Consider the following 19,264-nt stretch of genomic DNA (forward strand, 5'->3'; position numbering starts at 1 on the left):
CCCAGTGGACTTTCCAGACCTCCTTGTACTCGGTTTCCAACAGCAGATGGCAAATGGACTTCTACTTTATTGGGACACTTGTCCCTTGTCCTACATGACCCAACATATTTTTAATCCCCCTCTCACCTCTCTGATTGTCTTTGGTCACCATTGCCTTCTTTATCTTGACATTGAATACTGGAGCTGTCCAAAACTTGGTCTTGGATTCTCTTCTCACTTTACAATCCTAGGACAGCCCATCCTTAAGAACTGAAAATTTTAGGAGCATCTGGCTGGCTCCATCCATAGAGCATGCAATTATTGATCTTGGGATCATGAGCTCCAGCCCCACGTTGAAGGTATAGAGTTTGGTTTAAAAAAAAAAAACAACATAGAAATTTTAGCACTCACTTTCCCGTCTGGCCTCCACCAATAATACTGATGTTCCCTTTGGATATGGCCTCAATTCCTTTTCTACTTTATTTTTTCCCAGCATTTTTGGCAAAGCCCTAACTCTACCAACGCTGCCATTGTACTCATGTGGCTGAACATTTCCAAAGGGAATGAAAACCACACAACTTTGCTGGCTGATCTCACTTTGAATTTATCACAAGCCTCCAATAGACCTCAGTGCTGGTTGATAATCATATTGTGCTTCCCCAGTCCAGTGGTCTTCACCCTAGAGTATTTGGACTCCAAGGAGTACACAAAGACCTTACAATGGGTATGAAGGCAAGGCCACTTAAGAAGGCATCCATTTTTGCATTCCCTATTGCTATATGTTCTCTTACCTAAAACTGGCTTGCCTGAGAACTGTTCTGCAGATTCTCTTTTCCCTCTTCTTCCTCTTTTATCATTGCCTCTATACCATTCTCTCAAGGTAGGGAAGTGTGAAAACATCTGGGTTGTCAAACAAAAGTACAATTTGGAGTATTTGAAATCTTGTTTTTGAACATAAATGACTTTAATGATTGAGTAATGAACCCTTTAACAATTCAGGTGGTTTCCAATTCTTTGCTTTCAACAGAATTAAAATAGAATGTAATTGAGTTGTCAGCTGGAATATCATTAAAAATACTTTTAATGATAACTCATTATGTGATTTTTGGCATATAATTCAGAAGGAGTTCAAAGAAGTGAGTGTTATTGCTATAATAAAAGGATTTCCATTCCCTTTTACTTATTTATGTAAATAAGGACTCTCAGCCCTTACTCTAATAACAAAAGAAAAAAATAGAAAAAGAATTGATAATTAGTGCTGCCTCATTCCAGCAATGTGATTCAGTGATACATGAACTCATTGAAAACTCATTAATAGATGCATTTTGGATAACATTTTAGATTAATATTTAATAATTATCAAGTTTTATAATATACTTATGTGTTTTTCATCAGTTTGTGCTACTGCTAATAGTTCAATCCAGAAGAAAAATTGAAACATTAACAGTATTATGGTTAAAAGAAATTAAAAGGAACTAATCTTTTTTTTTTAATTTTTTTTTAACATTTATTTATTTTTGAGACAGAGAGAGACAGAGCATGAATGGGGGAGGGTCAGAGAGAGGGAGACACAGAATCTGAAACAGGCTCCAGGTTCTGAGCTTTCAGCACAGAGCCTGACGCGGGGCTCGAACCCACAGACCGTGAGATCATGACCTGAGCCGAAGTCGGCCGCTTAACCGACTGAGCCACCCAGGCGCCCCTAAAAGGAACTAATCTTAAAAAACAATTTTTTGTTGCAGAGAAATATAGAGAGACTCTCAGATATAAAATCCATTAAATTAAGATAAAATTCTGTGGTGAAAGGGAATGAAATATGAATTCAAGGAGAAAAAATTATGTAAAATATCCAACTGTGGAAAGAGAGTTTATTCCTTTCATTTTTAAAAACATTTTTTAAAAAGTAGGCTCCTGGGGCTCTCGGGTGGCTCAGTCGGTTAAGTGTCTGACTCTTGATTTCGACTCAAGTCATGATCTCACGGTTCGTGAGTTCAAGCCCTGTGTTGGGCTCATCGATGGCAGTGCGGGACCTGCTTGGGATTCTCTCTCTATCCCTCTCTCTCTCTGCCCCTCCCCTGCTCATGCTCTCATGTGCTCTCTCTCAAAATAAATAAACTTAAAAAATTTTTAAATAAAAAATAAAAATAGGTTCCATACCCAACATGGGGCTTGCACTCATGACCCCAAGATCAAGAGCCGCATCTCTACCTGCTAAGCCAGCCAGGTGTTCCATTCATATCTTTTTAAATTTAATTTAATTTTAATTTTTTTGAAATGGGGGGAGGGTTAGGGAGGGAGACAGAGAGAGAGAGAGAGAGAGAGAGAGAGAGAAAGAGACAGAGAGAGAATCCCAAGTAGGCTCCACACCCAGCAGGGAGCCTGACATGGGGCTCCATTTCACATTAGTGAGATCATGACCTGAGCTGAGATCATGGACCAAATCAAGAGTGGGATGCTTAATGGGGTGCCTGGGTGGCTCAGTCAGTTAAGCATCCGACTTTGGCTCAGGTCACGATCTCACAGTCCCTGAGTTCAACCGCTGCGTTGGGCTCTGTGCTGACAGCTCAGAGCCTCGAATCTGCTTCAGGTTCTGTGTCTCCCTTTCTTTCCGCCCTTTCCCTGCTTGTGCTCTGTCTCTCCCTCTCAGGAATGAATAAACATAAAAAAAAAAAAAAAGAGTGTGACCCTTAACCGCCTGAGCCAACCAGGTGCCCCCCTATTTGTACTTTTTCTAAAAGGCTGACGTTGAATATCAAATAATGATAGGATTTAAATTCTATTATACATTTAAAAGAGTAATATAAACAACTTTGTTTTACAATGTCAACATTTATAAGACATCAGAATTTTTATACTCTTTGTAGTTATTTAAATTCACAGGGAAGGGCGCTTGGGTGGCTCATTCAGTTAAGCATTCAACTTTGGCTCTGGTCATGATCTCACGGCTTGTGAGTTCAAGCCCTGCATCGGGCTCTGTGCTGACAGCTCAGAGCCTGGAGCCTGCTTCAGATTCTGTGTCTCCTGTCTCTTCCCTTTCCTGCTCGTGCTCTGTCTGTCTCTCTCAAATATAAATAAACATTAAAAACAATTTTTTTAATAAATTCACAGGGAAAACAATTAGATATAAGGTAAAAAATATGGAAGAGGTTACATAGTTTTCCAAAATGTTTTTAGGAAACAGGCAAGCAAAAAAATTTGAAGACTGATAGACTAATCCTACTACTGTTTTTTACCCATGCAAGAAGGGACTCTGGCTTGAGATCCACATTCAAGAGGTCCCCACGAGTCATAACACAAAAGGAATAAGTTTGGAAAAAATATATGGGTTTCTCTGTTATTAAGGATCTGACACTTAGTTCTGGCACAGCATATTAGTTATCTATTACTGTATGAGAAATTACCCCAGGACACCTGGGTGGCTCAGTCGGTTAAGCACAGGACTCTTGTTATCGGCTCAAGTCATGATCTCACTGTTGCAGGATCGAGCTCTGCATCAGGCTCTACACTGACAGTGTCGAGACTACTTGGGATTCTTTCTCTCTCTCTCTCTCTCTCTCTCTCTCTCTCTCTCTTTCTCCCCCCTACCCTGCTCTTTCTCTCTCAAAATAAGTAAATAAACTTAAAAAAGAAATTACCCTAAAACTTAGTGATCCAAAACAGCACACATATTTACTCATGGCTTCTGGAGGTCAGAAATCTGGGAGAAGCTTAGCTTCAGCTCTGTTTCAGGGTCTCTCACAAAGCTGCAATCAAGGTGTTGCCAATGATCTCGTCTAAAGGTTCATCTAGGGAAGGATCTCTTTCTAAGCTCACCCCGACAGTTGTTGGCAGGATTTAGTTCCTTAAAGGTTATTGGACTTGAGATATCAGTTTCGTGTTGGCTGTTGCCCAGAGGAGGGCAGTTTCTTGCCATGTGAGCCCCCCCAACATGGCAGCTTGCTTCATCAAAGCCAGCAACAGGGAGAGTGTCAGCAAGATGAAAGTCATGGTTTTTTTTAAGAAATTAATCTTAGAAGTGACACCTCAGGCCCAGTCCCAGGCTGCTTCAGCCAGCCTCCTTTAAGGCCTGCGGCCTGGATGTCCTTCCCCACGTGTGCCCCTTATGGGATCTACTCCCAGCGAGGCTCCTGTCTGGCCACTGGGCAGCGGACTGCTCTGCCCTTCATGCCCGCATTGAACCCCTTCCTGGGGCTCTGGGGCACCTATCTGCTGTTGTCTGGGCCTCCTCCCCTGCCTCATGAGGCTCCACGGCCCAGACCACATCCTTGTTGGTGGCAGTCAGCGTGAAACCTGAGGGTCCCAGCACGCAGATGGCACAGATGGTGATGTCGGGCTGAGCTAAACCCCCCTTTGGACAAGAATGATATAAAGAAAGTCTTATACAAGTTTTACAAGAGGGACGAAATTCAGAAACTGGGTGCTGATTATGGACTTGATGCTCATCTCTTCCACCAAGCTTTCCTAAGTTTTAGAAATTATAAACCATGGCAAACCATGAGAGACTCTTAAGTACAGAGAGCAAACTGAAGGTTGCTGGAGGGGTGTTGGGTGGGAGGACAGGCTAAATGGGTGATGGGCATTAAGGAAGACACTTGTTGGGATGAGCACTGGGTGTTATATACAGGGGATGAATCACTGGGTTCTACTCTGGAAACCAATACTATACTGTGTGTTAACTAATTTGAATTAAAATAAATAAATAAATTTCAAATAAAAAAAAAAGAAATTTGATCATGCAGTCTCATTCCCTGGATGTGGCCATTCGGATTATGTTGAAAGATATTTGCTTCAGTGCAGCTCATGTGGATGATTTATTTCCATTTTTCTTGAGATGTGAGAAGCAGATATTTCCTGTGTTGGATCCTGGGGTGATCTAGATAAGATCGGTGACTTTAGAATCCACATGATCCTAAGAAGCCAGAGCCATACGGTGGAAGATAATATTCCATTCAGGCCCCACAAATGGTGGAAAGGCTTATCGTGCAATCCAGAAATACTTGTCAACAAAATCTGGAGTATATTGTGGCCCTTTGAAACTATTGGCACATGATCTCTTCGAAAAGAGAAATACTGCTGCTGTAGGTACACTACTGAATATTTGCTCTTTTTCTTGTTAATTTGGGAGGGTTGGGCAGGGTGAAGGTGGGAGGTGGGAAAGGGCATATGTAGTAATTTACCATTAATAAAAGTGGCCATAGTTAGTTCATTGTAAAAAGAAGAAGAAGAAAAAGAAAAAGAAGAAAAGGAAGTAACATCCCATCACTTTTGCCATATTCAATCCCTTACAAGCAAGTCATTAGATGTAGTCCACACTCAAGGGGAGGAGATTGCACAAAGACATGAATATCAGGAGGTGGAAATCACCTGGAGCCATTGTAGAAGGCTGCCTACTATACACAGCGTGACCAGAAGTCTAAACATCTTCCTTTATAATTTACACTATTCAGGTCCTGGGGCACTTGGATGGCTCAGTCAGTTGAGCAGTCCTGGCTCTTGATTTCAGCTCACATCTTTAAGAAAATTTTTTCAATGTTTTTTTTATTTTTGAGAGAGTGAGAGAGAGACAGACAGCGAGCTGCAGAGGGGCAGAGAGGGAGACACAGAATCCAGAGCAGGGTCCAGGTTCCGAGCTGTCAGCACTGAGCCTGACGCAGGGCTCGAACTCACAAACTGTGAGATCATGACCTGAGCTGAAGTCTGATGCTTAACTGACTGAGTCACCCAGGGTCCCCTCAGCTCAGATCTTGATTCCAGGGTCATGGGATTGAGCTGTATGTGGGGCTTTGTGCAGAGTGTGGAGCCTGGTTGAGATTCTCTCTCTCTCTCTGTCTCTCTCTCTCTCTGTCTCTCTCTCTCTCTCCTTCTGCCCCTCTACCCTGCTCGTGCTCTCTCTCTCCAAAAAAACAAAACCAAAACCAAACACTAATCAGGTCCCAAGGAAATGTGTTTCCATACCTCTTATCTTCTATCATTGAAACAAAAGGTGATGGTAACCAAATGCTGTGAAGATTTATGGGCTGTGCCATTGCCGACTCTAGAAATGGACCCTTGTTTAGAATGCAGGGACAATTTAGCAGTGATAGTGATTAGGTAATAGAAAAGACAAATTAATCAATTTGTTAAATATTCTCTCCCAGTCAGTTATGAAAGCAATGCTTTCTTACATAATGATGTCTCATTTCCCGGTAGGTAGGGCCACAGTTGTACCATGGTGGCTGAGGAACATTTTCCTGTCCTAAACAATTTATATTACTCTTAGATTTGTGAATATATTTATGTATAACAAGCATGACATATGAAGTTATACTGGCAACTAAATCAATAGCCAACACCTGAATTACATATAGCTTTATTTTTATAAAAATATTTAAGAAGGTTTAACTATAATCTCAAAAAGTTAAAATTTAAAATACCATCTTTCTGGGGTGCCTGGTTGGCTCAGTTGGCTGAGCATCCGACCCTTAATTTCAGCTCAGGCCATGATGCCAGGCTTGTGGGATCGAGCCCTGCATCGGGTTCTGTGCTGAGTGTGGAGCCTGCTTAACATTCTCTCTCTCTCTCTCTCTCTCTCTCTCTCTCTCTCTTCCTCTGCCCCTCTCCCCAGCTTGTGCACTCTCTCTCTCTCAAATAAATAAATAAAGCACCACCTTTTTATAATAATTTAAAATATTTATTTAGAGGGTGTCTGGGTGGCTCAGTTGGTTAAGCATCCGACTTTGGCTCAGGTCATGATCTCAAGGTTGGTGGGTTGGAGCACCACATTGGGCTCTATGCTGACAGCTCAGAGCTTGGAGCCTGCTTTGGATTCTGTGTCTCCCTCTCTCTGCCCCTCCCCTGCTCATGCTCAGTCTCTCTCTCTCTCAAAAATAAACATTAAAAAAATAATAAAACAAAATATTTAGTATAACTTGCATTTTAAACTTTAGTTTTAATAGATGATTTAAACTTAGACAAATAATATTTGAAAGCATGAGTATAATTTTAATTTTAGGTTAACTTCATTTTACATCTGTATGCAAATACTGTATGCAAATATATTCAAATTATGTGAAGTTTGAGTACAGTTGCATTTGACTTTTTTTAAAAGTTTATTTGTGTATTTTTGAGAGGGAGACAGAGAGAGAGAAGAGAAAACAAGTCGGGTAGGGGAAATGAGAGAGAGAGAGAGAGAGAGAGTGGGAGAGAGAGAATCCCAAGCAGCTTCTGCACTGTCAGTGCAGAGCCTGATGCAGGGCTCAAACCCACAAACTGTGAGATCATGACCTAAGCCGAAGTTAGATGCTTAACCAACTGAGCCACCCAGGTGCCCTGAGTTGCATTGACTTTTGAATTCTTTAGCCCATTACCATCAATAGAACACAGATTATTTGAAAATCTTTATTATAACAACATAGCAACTTTGCTAAAATAAAGATAAATAAAATTCATTTATAAAATTAATATTTTATTAATTTTTAAATAATGCATATCTTTATTACTCATCCAACCATATCTTATCCACCAATAGAATACTTAGATACATGTGATAATGATTAAATGATTAAATATAGTCATTTTGATGTTCTTCCAGTTGTGTTGCTTTGCACATATTTTTTTATTTTGTTATGAAGGTAGATTTCTCAAGGTATGAATAAAGAACATACTTAACAGTTCATTAGCTTGGTTAGTGAGTTCAAAAAAATTAGACCTATGATATGTAAGCATCCATTTTTACTCTTGCACTGGGATCCTGCAAATGTCTACACCTTTCCTCAAATTAACCTCCTGGTGCCCTTCTGATTGTGTTACTTCCTAGTTCACTGAAAGGTGGAGAACTTTCTCCACCTCCCATTACACCTCCCCACCTATCTACACTTTTGCCCTTAGACTTTGTCTTCCCTCCAGACACCATAAATGTAATAGTCTATCTAAGGCCACCTCTTTTACTTGTGGCCATTGAATCCCAGACCCACTCACTCAAGGATACCATTCCTACAGTTGCCACTTTACTCCCTAGTCTCCTCTCTCCCTACTTAGTCATTCCTATAAGCATATCAAAATATCAGAATATACTATTAAAAATATTCTTCCTCTTAGGGTGCCAGGCTGGCTAAGTCAGAGGAGCATGCAACTCTTGATCTTGGGGTCATGAGTTTGAGCTCCTTGTTGGGTGTAGAGTTTACTTAAAAAATAAATAAAATCTTTAAAAAAATCCTTCCTCTTGATCCCATGTTTCCTTCTACATTATGCTGCATCTTTCTCTTTCCTTTCAGGGCAACATTCTTGGAAAGGGCTGGCTGTGTTCTTGCTCTCCTCTTATTCACCTACCACACTCTCTTGAATTCTCTCCATTTCTTCCATCAAGAGGTGGATTTATGAGGTCCATATCTCTTCCTTATAAATCTGAACAGGCTTGTGGCTCTCTTGTAGCCAATAAAAAGCAATGAAGTCGTGCTGCATGATTTCTGAGGTTAGATCTGAAAGGTGATGTACCTTCTGCCCTTTTCACTGCAACATTCGCCTTTGAGCCATGAACACCAAGTAAGAATTTTAACTACCCAGAGGTTACCATGCTGTGAAGCAGCCCACGCTACATGGAGAGGACATGTGTAGGTGCTCTGGCCACCGGCTCCAGAGATCTAGCTGACAGCTAACATCAACTGCTAGAAGATGCCTCCAGATGATTCCACCTTAGCAGTTAAGTCATCTCCAGCCTTCAAATCTTCCCAACTGAGGATCCAGACATTGTTGAGCAAAGACAAGCTGTCTTTTTACTGTGTCCTTCCTGAATTATTGACATCATTCCATAAGCATAATAAAATGGTTGTTTTACACCACTAAGTTTTAGTTATGTTAGGCAGCAACAGTAACTGGAACAGTGTGTGTGTGTGTGTGTGTACATATATATATGTTCATATATTTCCTAGCTTGGTTTGCTGTCAGGGGCTAGAAACAATGGCATCCCTGTAGTCATGAGTATATCTAGTACCCAGATCTTGGTTTCCAAATACCATCCTGTTAGAAGAAGCCAGAAGAAACAGTTGATTCCTGGGCGGAGGTAGGAAAAGTACAAATTCAGCCTGGATCACCTCTTGTACCAGAAAGTAAGGAAGTGCTCAGGGTGCCTGGGTGTCTCAGTTGGTTAAGTGTCGGACTTGGGCTCAGGTCATGATCTCATGGTTTGTGGGTTTGAGCCCCACATTAGGATTTGTGCTGACAGCTTGGAGACTGGAGCCTGCTTCAGATTCTCCCTCTCTCTCTTCCCTCTCTCTCTGCTCCTCCCCCACTCACGCTCTGTCTCTCTCTCTCTGTCTCTCAAAAATAAATAAACATTAAAAAATTGTTTAAAAAGCAAAAAAAGAAAAGAAGGAAATTCTCAAATAATGTTGAGAACATCTCAAAAGGACACAGGATCCAGCTTGAAAGGATATTTCATTTACCAAATTTGGGATCCTTTGTGCATCAAAATAATAATTATAGTAACTGATTATAATTCATTAAGTAAAATAGAAACCCTCAAGTCCAGACAATATGATAGTAATGCATTACAGTTCATTGAGTAAAAGAAATCCATGAGTCCATATGATATAAATAAATGAATAAATGAGGGAGAAGGTAATGTTCTCTCTTATAGTAGATTGTTGACTAAAAGCTGAAGAAGGAATGGTGGAATTAAAAATCAATATTATTGATTAATTAATAATTAGTTAATTAATTAATCAATTAATTAATTATCAATTAATTAAAAATCAAACATTATCATGGTGGTTATTCCAAGGGAGGTTATCAATCGATGCTAAGGCAAATAGATGGAGATTTGATGACGTAGCAGAGACTTAAGAATTACAAAGGGACAAGTGCTGACTTTATGGAGGAGAAACCTGCCGAACTGTATATGGGTTCACCCCCTGCACTTCCTAATGTCATGCACTTGAAAGGACACAACATCATTTTCCTTTTGCCTTTACGTGCACTTAGGTTGAAGGACATCTTGCAGAAAGTAAAAAGCTTGTGCTCTTTAAAACTGATTCCTGAAAGCCAAGGCAAGACAAAGGAACTACCCAGATTAAAGGAGACTGTAGATATGTGACAACCAAATGCAATATGTAATCCTGGATCAAAAAGGGCAGATATATTGTTGGTGAAATTGGAAAGGTATCTGTGATTTGAATAGTGGTGTCGATTTGCTGTTTAGAATAGTGTATTAGTTTGCTAGGACTGTTTTAACAGACTGTGGCTTAAACAATAGAAATTTTTTGTCTCACAGTTCTGAAGGCAGAAGTCCAAAGTCATAGTGTTGGCAGGCTTGGTTCTTTCTGAATGATGATATGAGAGAAAAGTCTATTCCATGCCTCTCCCCTAGATTCTGGTGGTTTGCTGGCAATCTTTGGCATTCCTTGGCTTGTAGACACATCAACTGTATCTCTGCCTCCATGTACACATGGTATTCTCATTGTACGCAGATCTGGGTCCAAATTTCCCCTTTTTGTAATGACATTAGTCATATTGGATTAGGAGTACACTTTACTGCAATATGACCTCATTTTAATTAATCCAATTACATCTGCAATGACCTCATTGCCAAATAAGGTCACATTCTTTTTTTTATTAAATTTAATTTTTTAAATTTACATGCAAGCTAGTTAGCATCTAGTGCAACAATGATTTCAGGAGTAGATTCCTTAATGTCCCTTACCCATTTAGCCCCTCCCCCCCCACAACCCCTCCAGTAAACCTCTTTGTTTTCCATATTTAAGAGTCTCTTATGTTTTATCCCCCTCCCTGTTCTTATATTATTTTTCCTTCCCTTCCCTTGTGTTCATCTGTTCTGTGTCTTAAAGTCCTCATATGAGTGAAGTCATATGATTTTTGTATTTCTCTGACTGACTGATTTCACTTAGCATAATACCCTCCAGTTCCATCCACATAGTTGCAAATGGCAAGATTTCATTCTTTTTGATTGCCGAGTAATACTCCATTGTATATATACACCACATCTTCTTTATCCATTCATCCATCGATGGACATTTGGGCTCTTTGCATACTTTGGCTATTGTTGACAGTGCTGCTATAAACATTGGGGTGCATATGCCCCTTTGAAACAGCATATCTGTATCCCTTGGATAAATGCCTAGTAGTGCAATTGCTGGGTCGTAAGGTAGTTCTATTTTTAATTTTTTGAGGAACCTCTGTACTGTTTTCCAGAGTGGCTGCACCAGCTTGCGTTCCCACCAACAATGCAAAAGAGATCCTCTCTTTCCACATCCTCGCCAACAGCTGTTGTTGCCTGAGCTGTTAATGTTTGCCATTCTGACAGGTGTGAGGTGGTATCTCAGTGTGGTTTTGATTTGTATTTCCCTGACGATGAGTGTTGTTGAGCATTTTTTCTTGTGTCAGCTGGCCATCTGGATGTCTTCTTTGGAGAAGTGTCTAGTCACGTCTTTTGCCCAATAAGGTCACATTCTTAAGACACTGAGGATTAGGACTTCAATATATGAATTTTATGTGTCAAAATGCAACCCCTAACAGATAGTTATATTGGGGTTGAGAGAAATGAGCACATATATCCACATGTAGAATGGGGGAATTAGGGTGAAAAAGATACCAGGGTTTTTGATACCATTCTTTTTTTTTTTTTTTTTGTAAGTAGGCTTCATGCCCAGCACAGAGCCCAAAGTGGGGCTAGAACTCATAATCTGAGATTAAGACCTGAGCTGAGATTAAGAGTCAGATGTTTAACCAACTGAGCCACCCAGGTGCCCCTTCTTGATACCATTCTTAAATGTTTTCTGTAAATTTGAAATTATTTCAAAATTAAAAAAAAATCCATTGAGGTGCTGGGTTTATATATTACACAAGACCTTGGTGCTAAACCTATCATGTAGAAGGAAAGATAAAGGTGTTTGTATAGCCTCATCATCAGGGAAATACAAATCAAAACCATGGTGAGATACCACCTCACACCCATCACGATGGGTAAAATTAACAACACAGGAAACAACAGATGTTGGTGCAGATGTGGAGAAAGGGGAACCCTCTTACACTGTTGGTGGGAATGAAAACTGGTGCAGCCACTCCAGAAAACAGTATGGAGGTTCATTCCTCAAAATGTTAAAAATAGAACTACCCTATGATACAAAAATACAAATTTGAAGCAGTACATGTACCCTGATGTTTATAGCACCATAATCAACAATAGCAAAACTGTGTACAATGTTTTTTTTTTTAATGTTTCTTTCTTTCTTTATTTTGAGAGAGTGAGAGAGAGAGCATGAGCATGAGGGGGAGGGACAGAGAGAGAGGGAGAAAGAGAATCCCAAGCAGGCTCTGAGCTGTTAACACAGAGCCCAACTCCAGGCTGGATCTCATGAATGTGAGATCATGACCGGAGTTGAAATCAAAAAGACGCTTAACTGACTCAGCCACCCAGGCCCCCCAACAATAGCCAAACTATGGAAACAGCCCAAATGTCCATCAACTGATGAATGGATAAAGAAGATGTGGTATATATATGATGGAATATTCCTCAGTCATCAAAAAGAATGAACTCTTGCCATTTGCAATGACAGATGAAGCTAGAGTGTATTATGTTAAGCAAAATAAGTCAGAGAAGGACAAATACCATATGATTCCACTCATATGTGGAATTTAAGAAACAAAACAGATGAACATAGGGAAGGCGGAAAAAGAGAGAGGAAGCAAACCATAAGAGATTGTTTTTTTGTTTTGTTTTGTTTTTTAGTGTGAGACAGAGAGGCTGTGAGTGAGGGAGAGGGGCAGAGGGATAGAGAGAATATTTGTTTTAATTTTTTATTTTAGAGAGAGAGTTGGGGAGAGGGGCAGAGGGGAGAGAGAGAGAGAGAGAGAGAGAGGGAGAGAATTCCAAATAGGCTCCACAGGTGTGGAGCCTGATGTGGAGCTGGATCCCACGACTCTGGGATCATGACCTGAGCCAAAAGCAAGGGTTGGATGCTCAAACAATTGAGCCACCCATGTGCCCCAAGCGACTCTTAACAATAGATAACAAACTGAGGGTTGATGGAGGGAGGTTGATGGGCTAAATGGGTGATGGGTATTAAGGAGGGCACTTGTTATGATGAGCACTGGGTGTTGTATGTAAGTGATGAATTACTGAATTCTACTTCTGAGTCCAATATTGTGCTATAATATTAACTAACTAGAATTTAAATTTAAATTTGAAAAAGAAAAGGTGTTTGTGTAGACTTATTGTAAACTTGTCTGAGACATAAGTGAGGGTATCAGAAATTAATATGTTATATTAATATAGCACTTCACAATTTACAAACAAAAACAAAACAAACCCCTTATTTTATTTGTCCCTTATAACAATTTTGTGAAGCAAGAGATTTCTCAGTTTTATAAAAAAAGTCCAGTGACTTCCTCAAGATGACACTCACAAACAGGTAATAGATAAACTGAGGCATATTAAAAATTCAAAGCGTTTATTTGAGTAAAAATGGATTTGAGGGGAGGCTGGGTGGCTCAGTCAGTTGAGCGACCGACTTCAGTTCAGGTCATGATCTCATGGTTTGTGAGTTCAAGTCTCGAATCAGCTCTCTGCTGTTAGCACAGAGCCTGCTTCAGATCCTCTGTCTCCTTCTCTCTGCCCCTCCCCAACTTGTATGCACACACTCTCTCTCTCTCCTTCTCTCTGAATGAATGAATGAATGGATGAATGAATGAATGGATTTGAATGGGGTAGCACCAAACCAAAAGTGCTTAGGCACATTCTGCAGACAGGAGCCAGGGGAAAGACTTATACAGATAAAGTCCAGAAGCACAGAAAGGCAATTATTTGTCTGGCTATAGCTTAAAGCCTCGTTGACTGTGATTGTCTTCAGCATTTTGATTTCCAAACCTTGGGGAATTTACAGGCTTAGATTTGGGTTTGCTAATGCAGTCTAATGGCCGCCTTGTTTAATTAACACAAGTCCTAAGTGATTAGTTTGACTCCATCTAGGTTTTTTGACTCTTAGAGCAACCCTCTTGTGGCGACAGCAAACAATAACAGAACTTGGCTCTAAACAAAATCGTGGCATCGTTTGTACCTTTTTGCGGGTGAGCAAGGTCTTCCTATTAGGTCAAAATGAAGTTTAGGTAAGAGATCCTAAAGGCTCCATGCATGAGGTCCACTACCATACATTGCTCCCTCTACTGGCTACCCTACCCCCGTACTGCTCCACTTATTCCAGGGGGTCCTCCTGGAGGCCTTGGGGCCAGTGCCTAGGGAACAGGGCCAAGAAGAGGACTTCAACCCTTGCTCCAACGACAGCCTCCTGGACGACACTCCCAGTCAACAACTCTTTAATCACCACCCCTCTCCCATATTATCGCGCCAACACTTAAGTCCCAACGACACACTCTGGCTCCGCTGACCAATCACGATCTTTCTCTTTCTATAGACCCCGAGAGCCCTTCCCCCAGGCCTCCTCCCACCACCCAAGGTAAAGCTGGAATGGGCTGACAGCGGCTCACGGTGGCACATCAGCTACAATTGCTCACCCTCTGTCTGTAGGGCCGAAAGACGTGGGGCCTTGAACCTGGAGACCCAGAAAGACTCCAGCAGTCATTCCAGCTCGCCTGTCTCCGTGTTGCGAAGACACAGTTGCAGTAAAGGTGGACAGACTTTAGGAATCACTTAGTCCAGACCATTCACATTGCACGGGATGATCATACGATTGCCTCCTTTCTGTCTTTGATGGGGGAATTAGGGTCAACCCAAGCAGGTTCAGGGCTTGCTGCTGCCATGCCCCTTAATCCTGGCGTTGCTGAGCAAGGGCTCCCATCCCAGCCCCGCTGATCCAGTCAGCTGTCAGCTGTGAGTTACTATGGCGGAGGAGGAAGGCGATGTGGCTGAGGAGGATGTGTTCCTGGCGTTTGCCAGGCGTCCTTGTCCTCCCAGAGGTCCCCTGCGTCGGGCCTTGGACAAGGCCTTCTTTATCTTCCTGGTCCTCTTCCTGATGCTACTGACGCTGGAGGCTGTTTATAAGCTGCTGTGGCTGCTACCGTGGGCAAAGTTTGGGGACTGGCTCCTGAGAACAGCTCAGAAGGAGGAGGAGCTGGAATTGTGACCACCTTTCCTATAAACATTGTCTTCCCCTGTGACAGAGGTGAGAGGTGGGGACAAGAGGGAAATAGAATGTAGGGGGCTGTGGAGGGGACACTTGCACAGCTGTCTTAAAATTTTTGCACCTATACTCTGGGAAAATTTTTTGAAAAGGTTTGTACTTCTCACATATGCTTAAGTAATCATCTACAGTTTTTCATCATAAATGACAATTGTTTCAAGGATGGAATTTCTGGCCGATTGCAGATATTCACATCTTGGGGAACCTGGGTGGCTCAGTCGGTGAAGCGCCCGACTTCAGCTCCGGTCGTGATCTCCGGTTCTTGGGTTCGAGCCCCAAGGCAGGCTCTGCTGTCAGCGTGGATCCTCTGTCCTCTTCTCTCTCTGCCCCTCTCCCATTCATGCATGTGCTGTCTTTCAAAATAAACATTTTTTTAAAAAGGAAAATAGGGGCGTCTGGGTGGCTCAGTTGTCACACTCTGGCTCAGGTCATGATCTCATGGTTGGTGAGTTCGAGGCCCATGTCGGGCTCTGTGCTGACAGAGATTCTGTGTCTCCCTCTTTCCCTGCCCCTTACAGGCTCATGCCCTGTGTCTCTCCCCTTCAAAAATAAATAAACATTAAAAAAAAAAACTTTAAAAAAAGAAAAAAGGAAAATATTCACATTTTAAAATAAACAAACTCATAACTACAGGATTATTCTCTTCCTTCTTTCGTGACTCTTTTTTTCCCCCTTGAACAGCTATTACCAGTCCACTTCTCCACAGACAATTTTATACTTTTATACTTGAAAGTCTTTTACTGACCGATCAATCATATTTTCTTGCATATACATATTAATTGAGATGAAAAATGTTTTTCTTTCTTGTGACCATAGACAGCAAAGTTTTTAATAATTTTTCTTCTGTTATCATTGCAATTATTATGAGAACAGAACTGATTTAAATAGCATCAAGATTGCACACAGTTTTTAAATGATTAAAAATTGGAAGTACATGTTTAATGAGACAGGAGAGGTGGTGTTTATGGTACCTTGATGAAAGAAATAGGCTACATGTCCCTTTACTTAAGACAAGATTAGCCCCAGATTTCATGATTGACAACCACAGGCATATCTTGGAGATAATGCAGGTTCTGTTCCAAATGACCACAATAAAGCGAATATCGCAATAAAGAAAGTCAAAGGAGCTTTTTTGCTTTTCCAGTGCATATAAAGGTTATGTTTACGTGATACTGTAGTCCATTAAGTGCACGATAGCATTATGTCTTTAAAAAAAACCCAACGTACTACCTTAATTTAAAAACACTTTATTGCTGGGGTGCCTGGGTGGCTCAGTCAGTTGAGAACCTGACTTCAGCTCAGTATGGTTGATGGGTTCGGGGCCCCCCTGGGGTTCTCTCTCTCCCTCTCTCTGCCCTTCTCCCACTTGCATGCACATGCTCGCTCTCTCAACATAAATAAATAAACTTAAAACAATACTGCTAAAAATGCTAAACATCATCTGAGCTTTCAGGGAGTTTTAATCTTTTCGCTGGGGAAGGGTCTTCCCTAGATGCTGGTGGCTGCTGACTGATCAGGGTGGTGGTTGCTGAAGGTTGGGATGGCTGTGCCAATTTCTTAAAATAAGACAACTATGAGGTTTGCTGCATCAATCGACTATTCTTTTCACAAACGATTTCTCTGTAGCATGCGATGCTGTTTGATAGCATTTTACCCACAGCAGAACTTTCAAAATTGAAGTCAGTCCTCTCAAACCCTGCTGCTGCCTTATCAACTAAGTTTTATGTAATACCCTAAATCCTTTGTTGTCATTTCAATGATCTTAATAGCATCTTCACCAGGAGTAGATTTCATTTCAGGAAACCACTTTCTGTGCTCATCCATAAGAAGCAACTCCTCATCTTTTGAAGTTTTATCTTGAGATTGCAGCCAATTCAGTCACATCTCCAGGCTCTACTTCTAATTCTGGTTCTCTTGCCAATTCTACCACATCTGAAGTTACTTCCTCCACTGAAGTCTTGAACCTCTCAAAGTCATCCATGAGAGTTAGAGTCAACTTCTTCCAAACTCTTATTAATATTAATATTTTGTCCTCTTCCCATGAATCACAAATGTTCCTAATACATCTACATTGGTGGATCCTTTCGAGAAGGTTTTCAATTTACTTCACCTAAATCCATTAGAGGAATCACTATGTATACCAACGACAGCTTTATGAAATGTATTTCTTAAATAATAAGACCTGAAAGCCGAAATTACTCCTTGATCCATGGTCTTCAGAATGGATGCTGTGTTAGCAGGCATGAAAACAACATTCATCTCATTGTATATCTTTATCAGAGCTCTTGGATGAGCAGGTGCATTGTCAATGAGCAGTAAAAGAAAGGAATTTTTTTTTAAGTTTATTTATTTGGGGGGAGGTGCAGAGAGAGAGAGGGAGAGAATCCCAAGCAGGCTCTGCACTGTCAGCACAGAGCCCCACGTGGCGCCTGAGTTCGCAAACAGTGAGATCACAACCTGAGCCCAGATCATGAGCCGGACACCCAACCGACTGAGCCACCCAGGTGCCCCCAGAAAGGAATCTTTCTTTCTGAGCAGTAGGTCTCAAAGTAGGGCTTAGCAGTAACTATGTTGTCAACAGATGTGCTGTCATCCAGGCTTTGTTGTTCCATTTATAGATCACGGGCAGAGTAAATTTAGCATAATTCTTAAGGGCCCTAGGATTTTTGGAATGGCAAATGAACATTGGCTTCAACTTAATGTCACCAGCTGCTTTAGCCCTTAGCAAGAGAGTAAGCCTGTCATTTGAAGCTTTGAAGCCAGGCACTGACTTCTCCTCTCTAGTTATGAAAGCCCCAGATGGTATCTTCTTTCAGTAGAAGACTGTTTCATCTACACTGAATATCTGTTGTTTGGTGTAGCCACTTTCATTAATTATCTTAGCTAGGTCTGCTAGATAACTTGCTGCAGCTTCTACGTCAGCGCCTGCTGCTTCACCTTGCTTTTTTATGTTTGGAAGATGGCTTCTTTCTTTATACCTCATGAACCAACCACTGCAAGCTTCCAAGTTTTCTTCTGCAGCCTCTCAGCCTTCACGTAATTGAAGAGAGTTAAGGTCTTTGCGAGAATGTTGTGGCTGGTTTGATCTTCTATCTAGACCCCCCAAGCAGCTTCCATATCATCAGTAAGTCCGTGCTGCTTTCTTATCATTCATGTGTTCACTGGAGTAGCACTTTTTTTTTTAATTTTTTTTTTTACATTTATTTTTGAGAAACAGAGTGAGACAAAGCGTGAACGGGGGAGGGGCAGAGAGAGTAGGAGACACAGAATCTGAAGCAGTCTCCAGGCTCTGAGCAAGCGGTCAGCACAGAGACTGATGCGGGGCTCGAACCCACGAACTGTGAGATCATGACCTGAGCGGAAGTCGGACGCTCAACCAACTGAGCCACCCAGGCGCCCCTGGAGTAGCACTTTTAATTTCCTTCAAGACCATTTCCTTTGCAGTCACAGCCTGACTGTCTGGCACAAGAGGCCTAGCTTTCGGCTTGTCTCAGCTTTCAACATGCCTTCCTTCCTAAGCTTAATCATTTCTAGCTTTTGACTGATTGATTTTTTTTAATGTTTATTTCTGAGAGAGAGAGAGAGAGCAGGGGAGGGGCAGAGAGAGAGAGAGGGAGACACAGAATCAGAAGCAGGCTCCAGGCTCTAACCTGTCAGCATAGAGTCGGATGCAGGGCTCAAACCCACAAACCGCAAGATCATGACCTGAGCCAAAATTGTACACTTAACCCACTGAGCCACCCCGGCACCCCTAGCTTTTGGTTTAAAGTGAGAGACATGTGACTCTTTCTTTCACTTAAACACTTAGAGGCCATTGCAGGGTTATTAATTTCAATATCCTTGTGTCTCAGAGAATAGGGAAGGCTGAGGAGAGGGAGAGAGACGGGGGAACAGCTGGTCAGTGGAACAGTCAGCACACACACACGGTATTTATTAAGTTCACTGTCTTTATATGGGTGTCATTTGTGTTACCCCCAAACAATTATAATAGTAACTGATCACAGATTACTATGACAAAACTAAAAATAACAAAAAAGTTTGAAATATTGCAATACTTACCAAAATATGAACCATGAACTGAACCATGAAATGAACAAATGCTGTTAGAAAAATGGTGTCAGTAGGAGCACCTGGCTGGCTCAGTCAGTACAGCATGT

General features: G+C 41.4%; 1 protein-coding gene across 1 annotated transcript; it reads left to right on the forward strand.

Moving 5' to 3' along the window:
* Positions 1–14,214: 14,214 nt before the first annotated feature.
* On the forward strand, positions 14,215–15,107 carry SMIM40 (small integral membrane protein 40). The gene has a single exon (XM_049653466.1). It carries the CDS (start codon positions 14,808–14,810, stop codon positions 15,048–15,050), a length of 243 nt encoding a protein of 80 aa, XP_049509423.1. The 5' UTR covers positions 14,215–14,807; the 3' UTR covers positions 15,051–15,107.
* Positions 15,108–19,264: the final 4,157 nt, after the last annotated feature.

The sequence above is a fragment of the Panthera uncia genome (assembly GCF_023721935.1).
Source record: "Panthera uncia isolate 11264 chromosome B2 unlocalized genomic scaffold, Puncia_PCG_1.0 HiC_scaffold_24, whole genome shotgun sequence".
Lineage (NCBI taxonomy): Eukaryota > Metazoa > Chordata > Mammalia > Carnivora > Felidae > Panthera > Panthera uncia.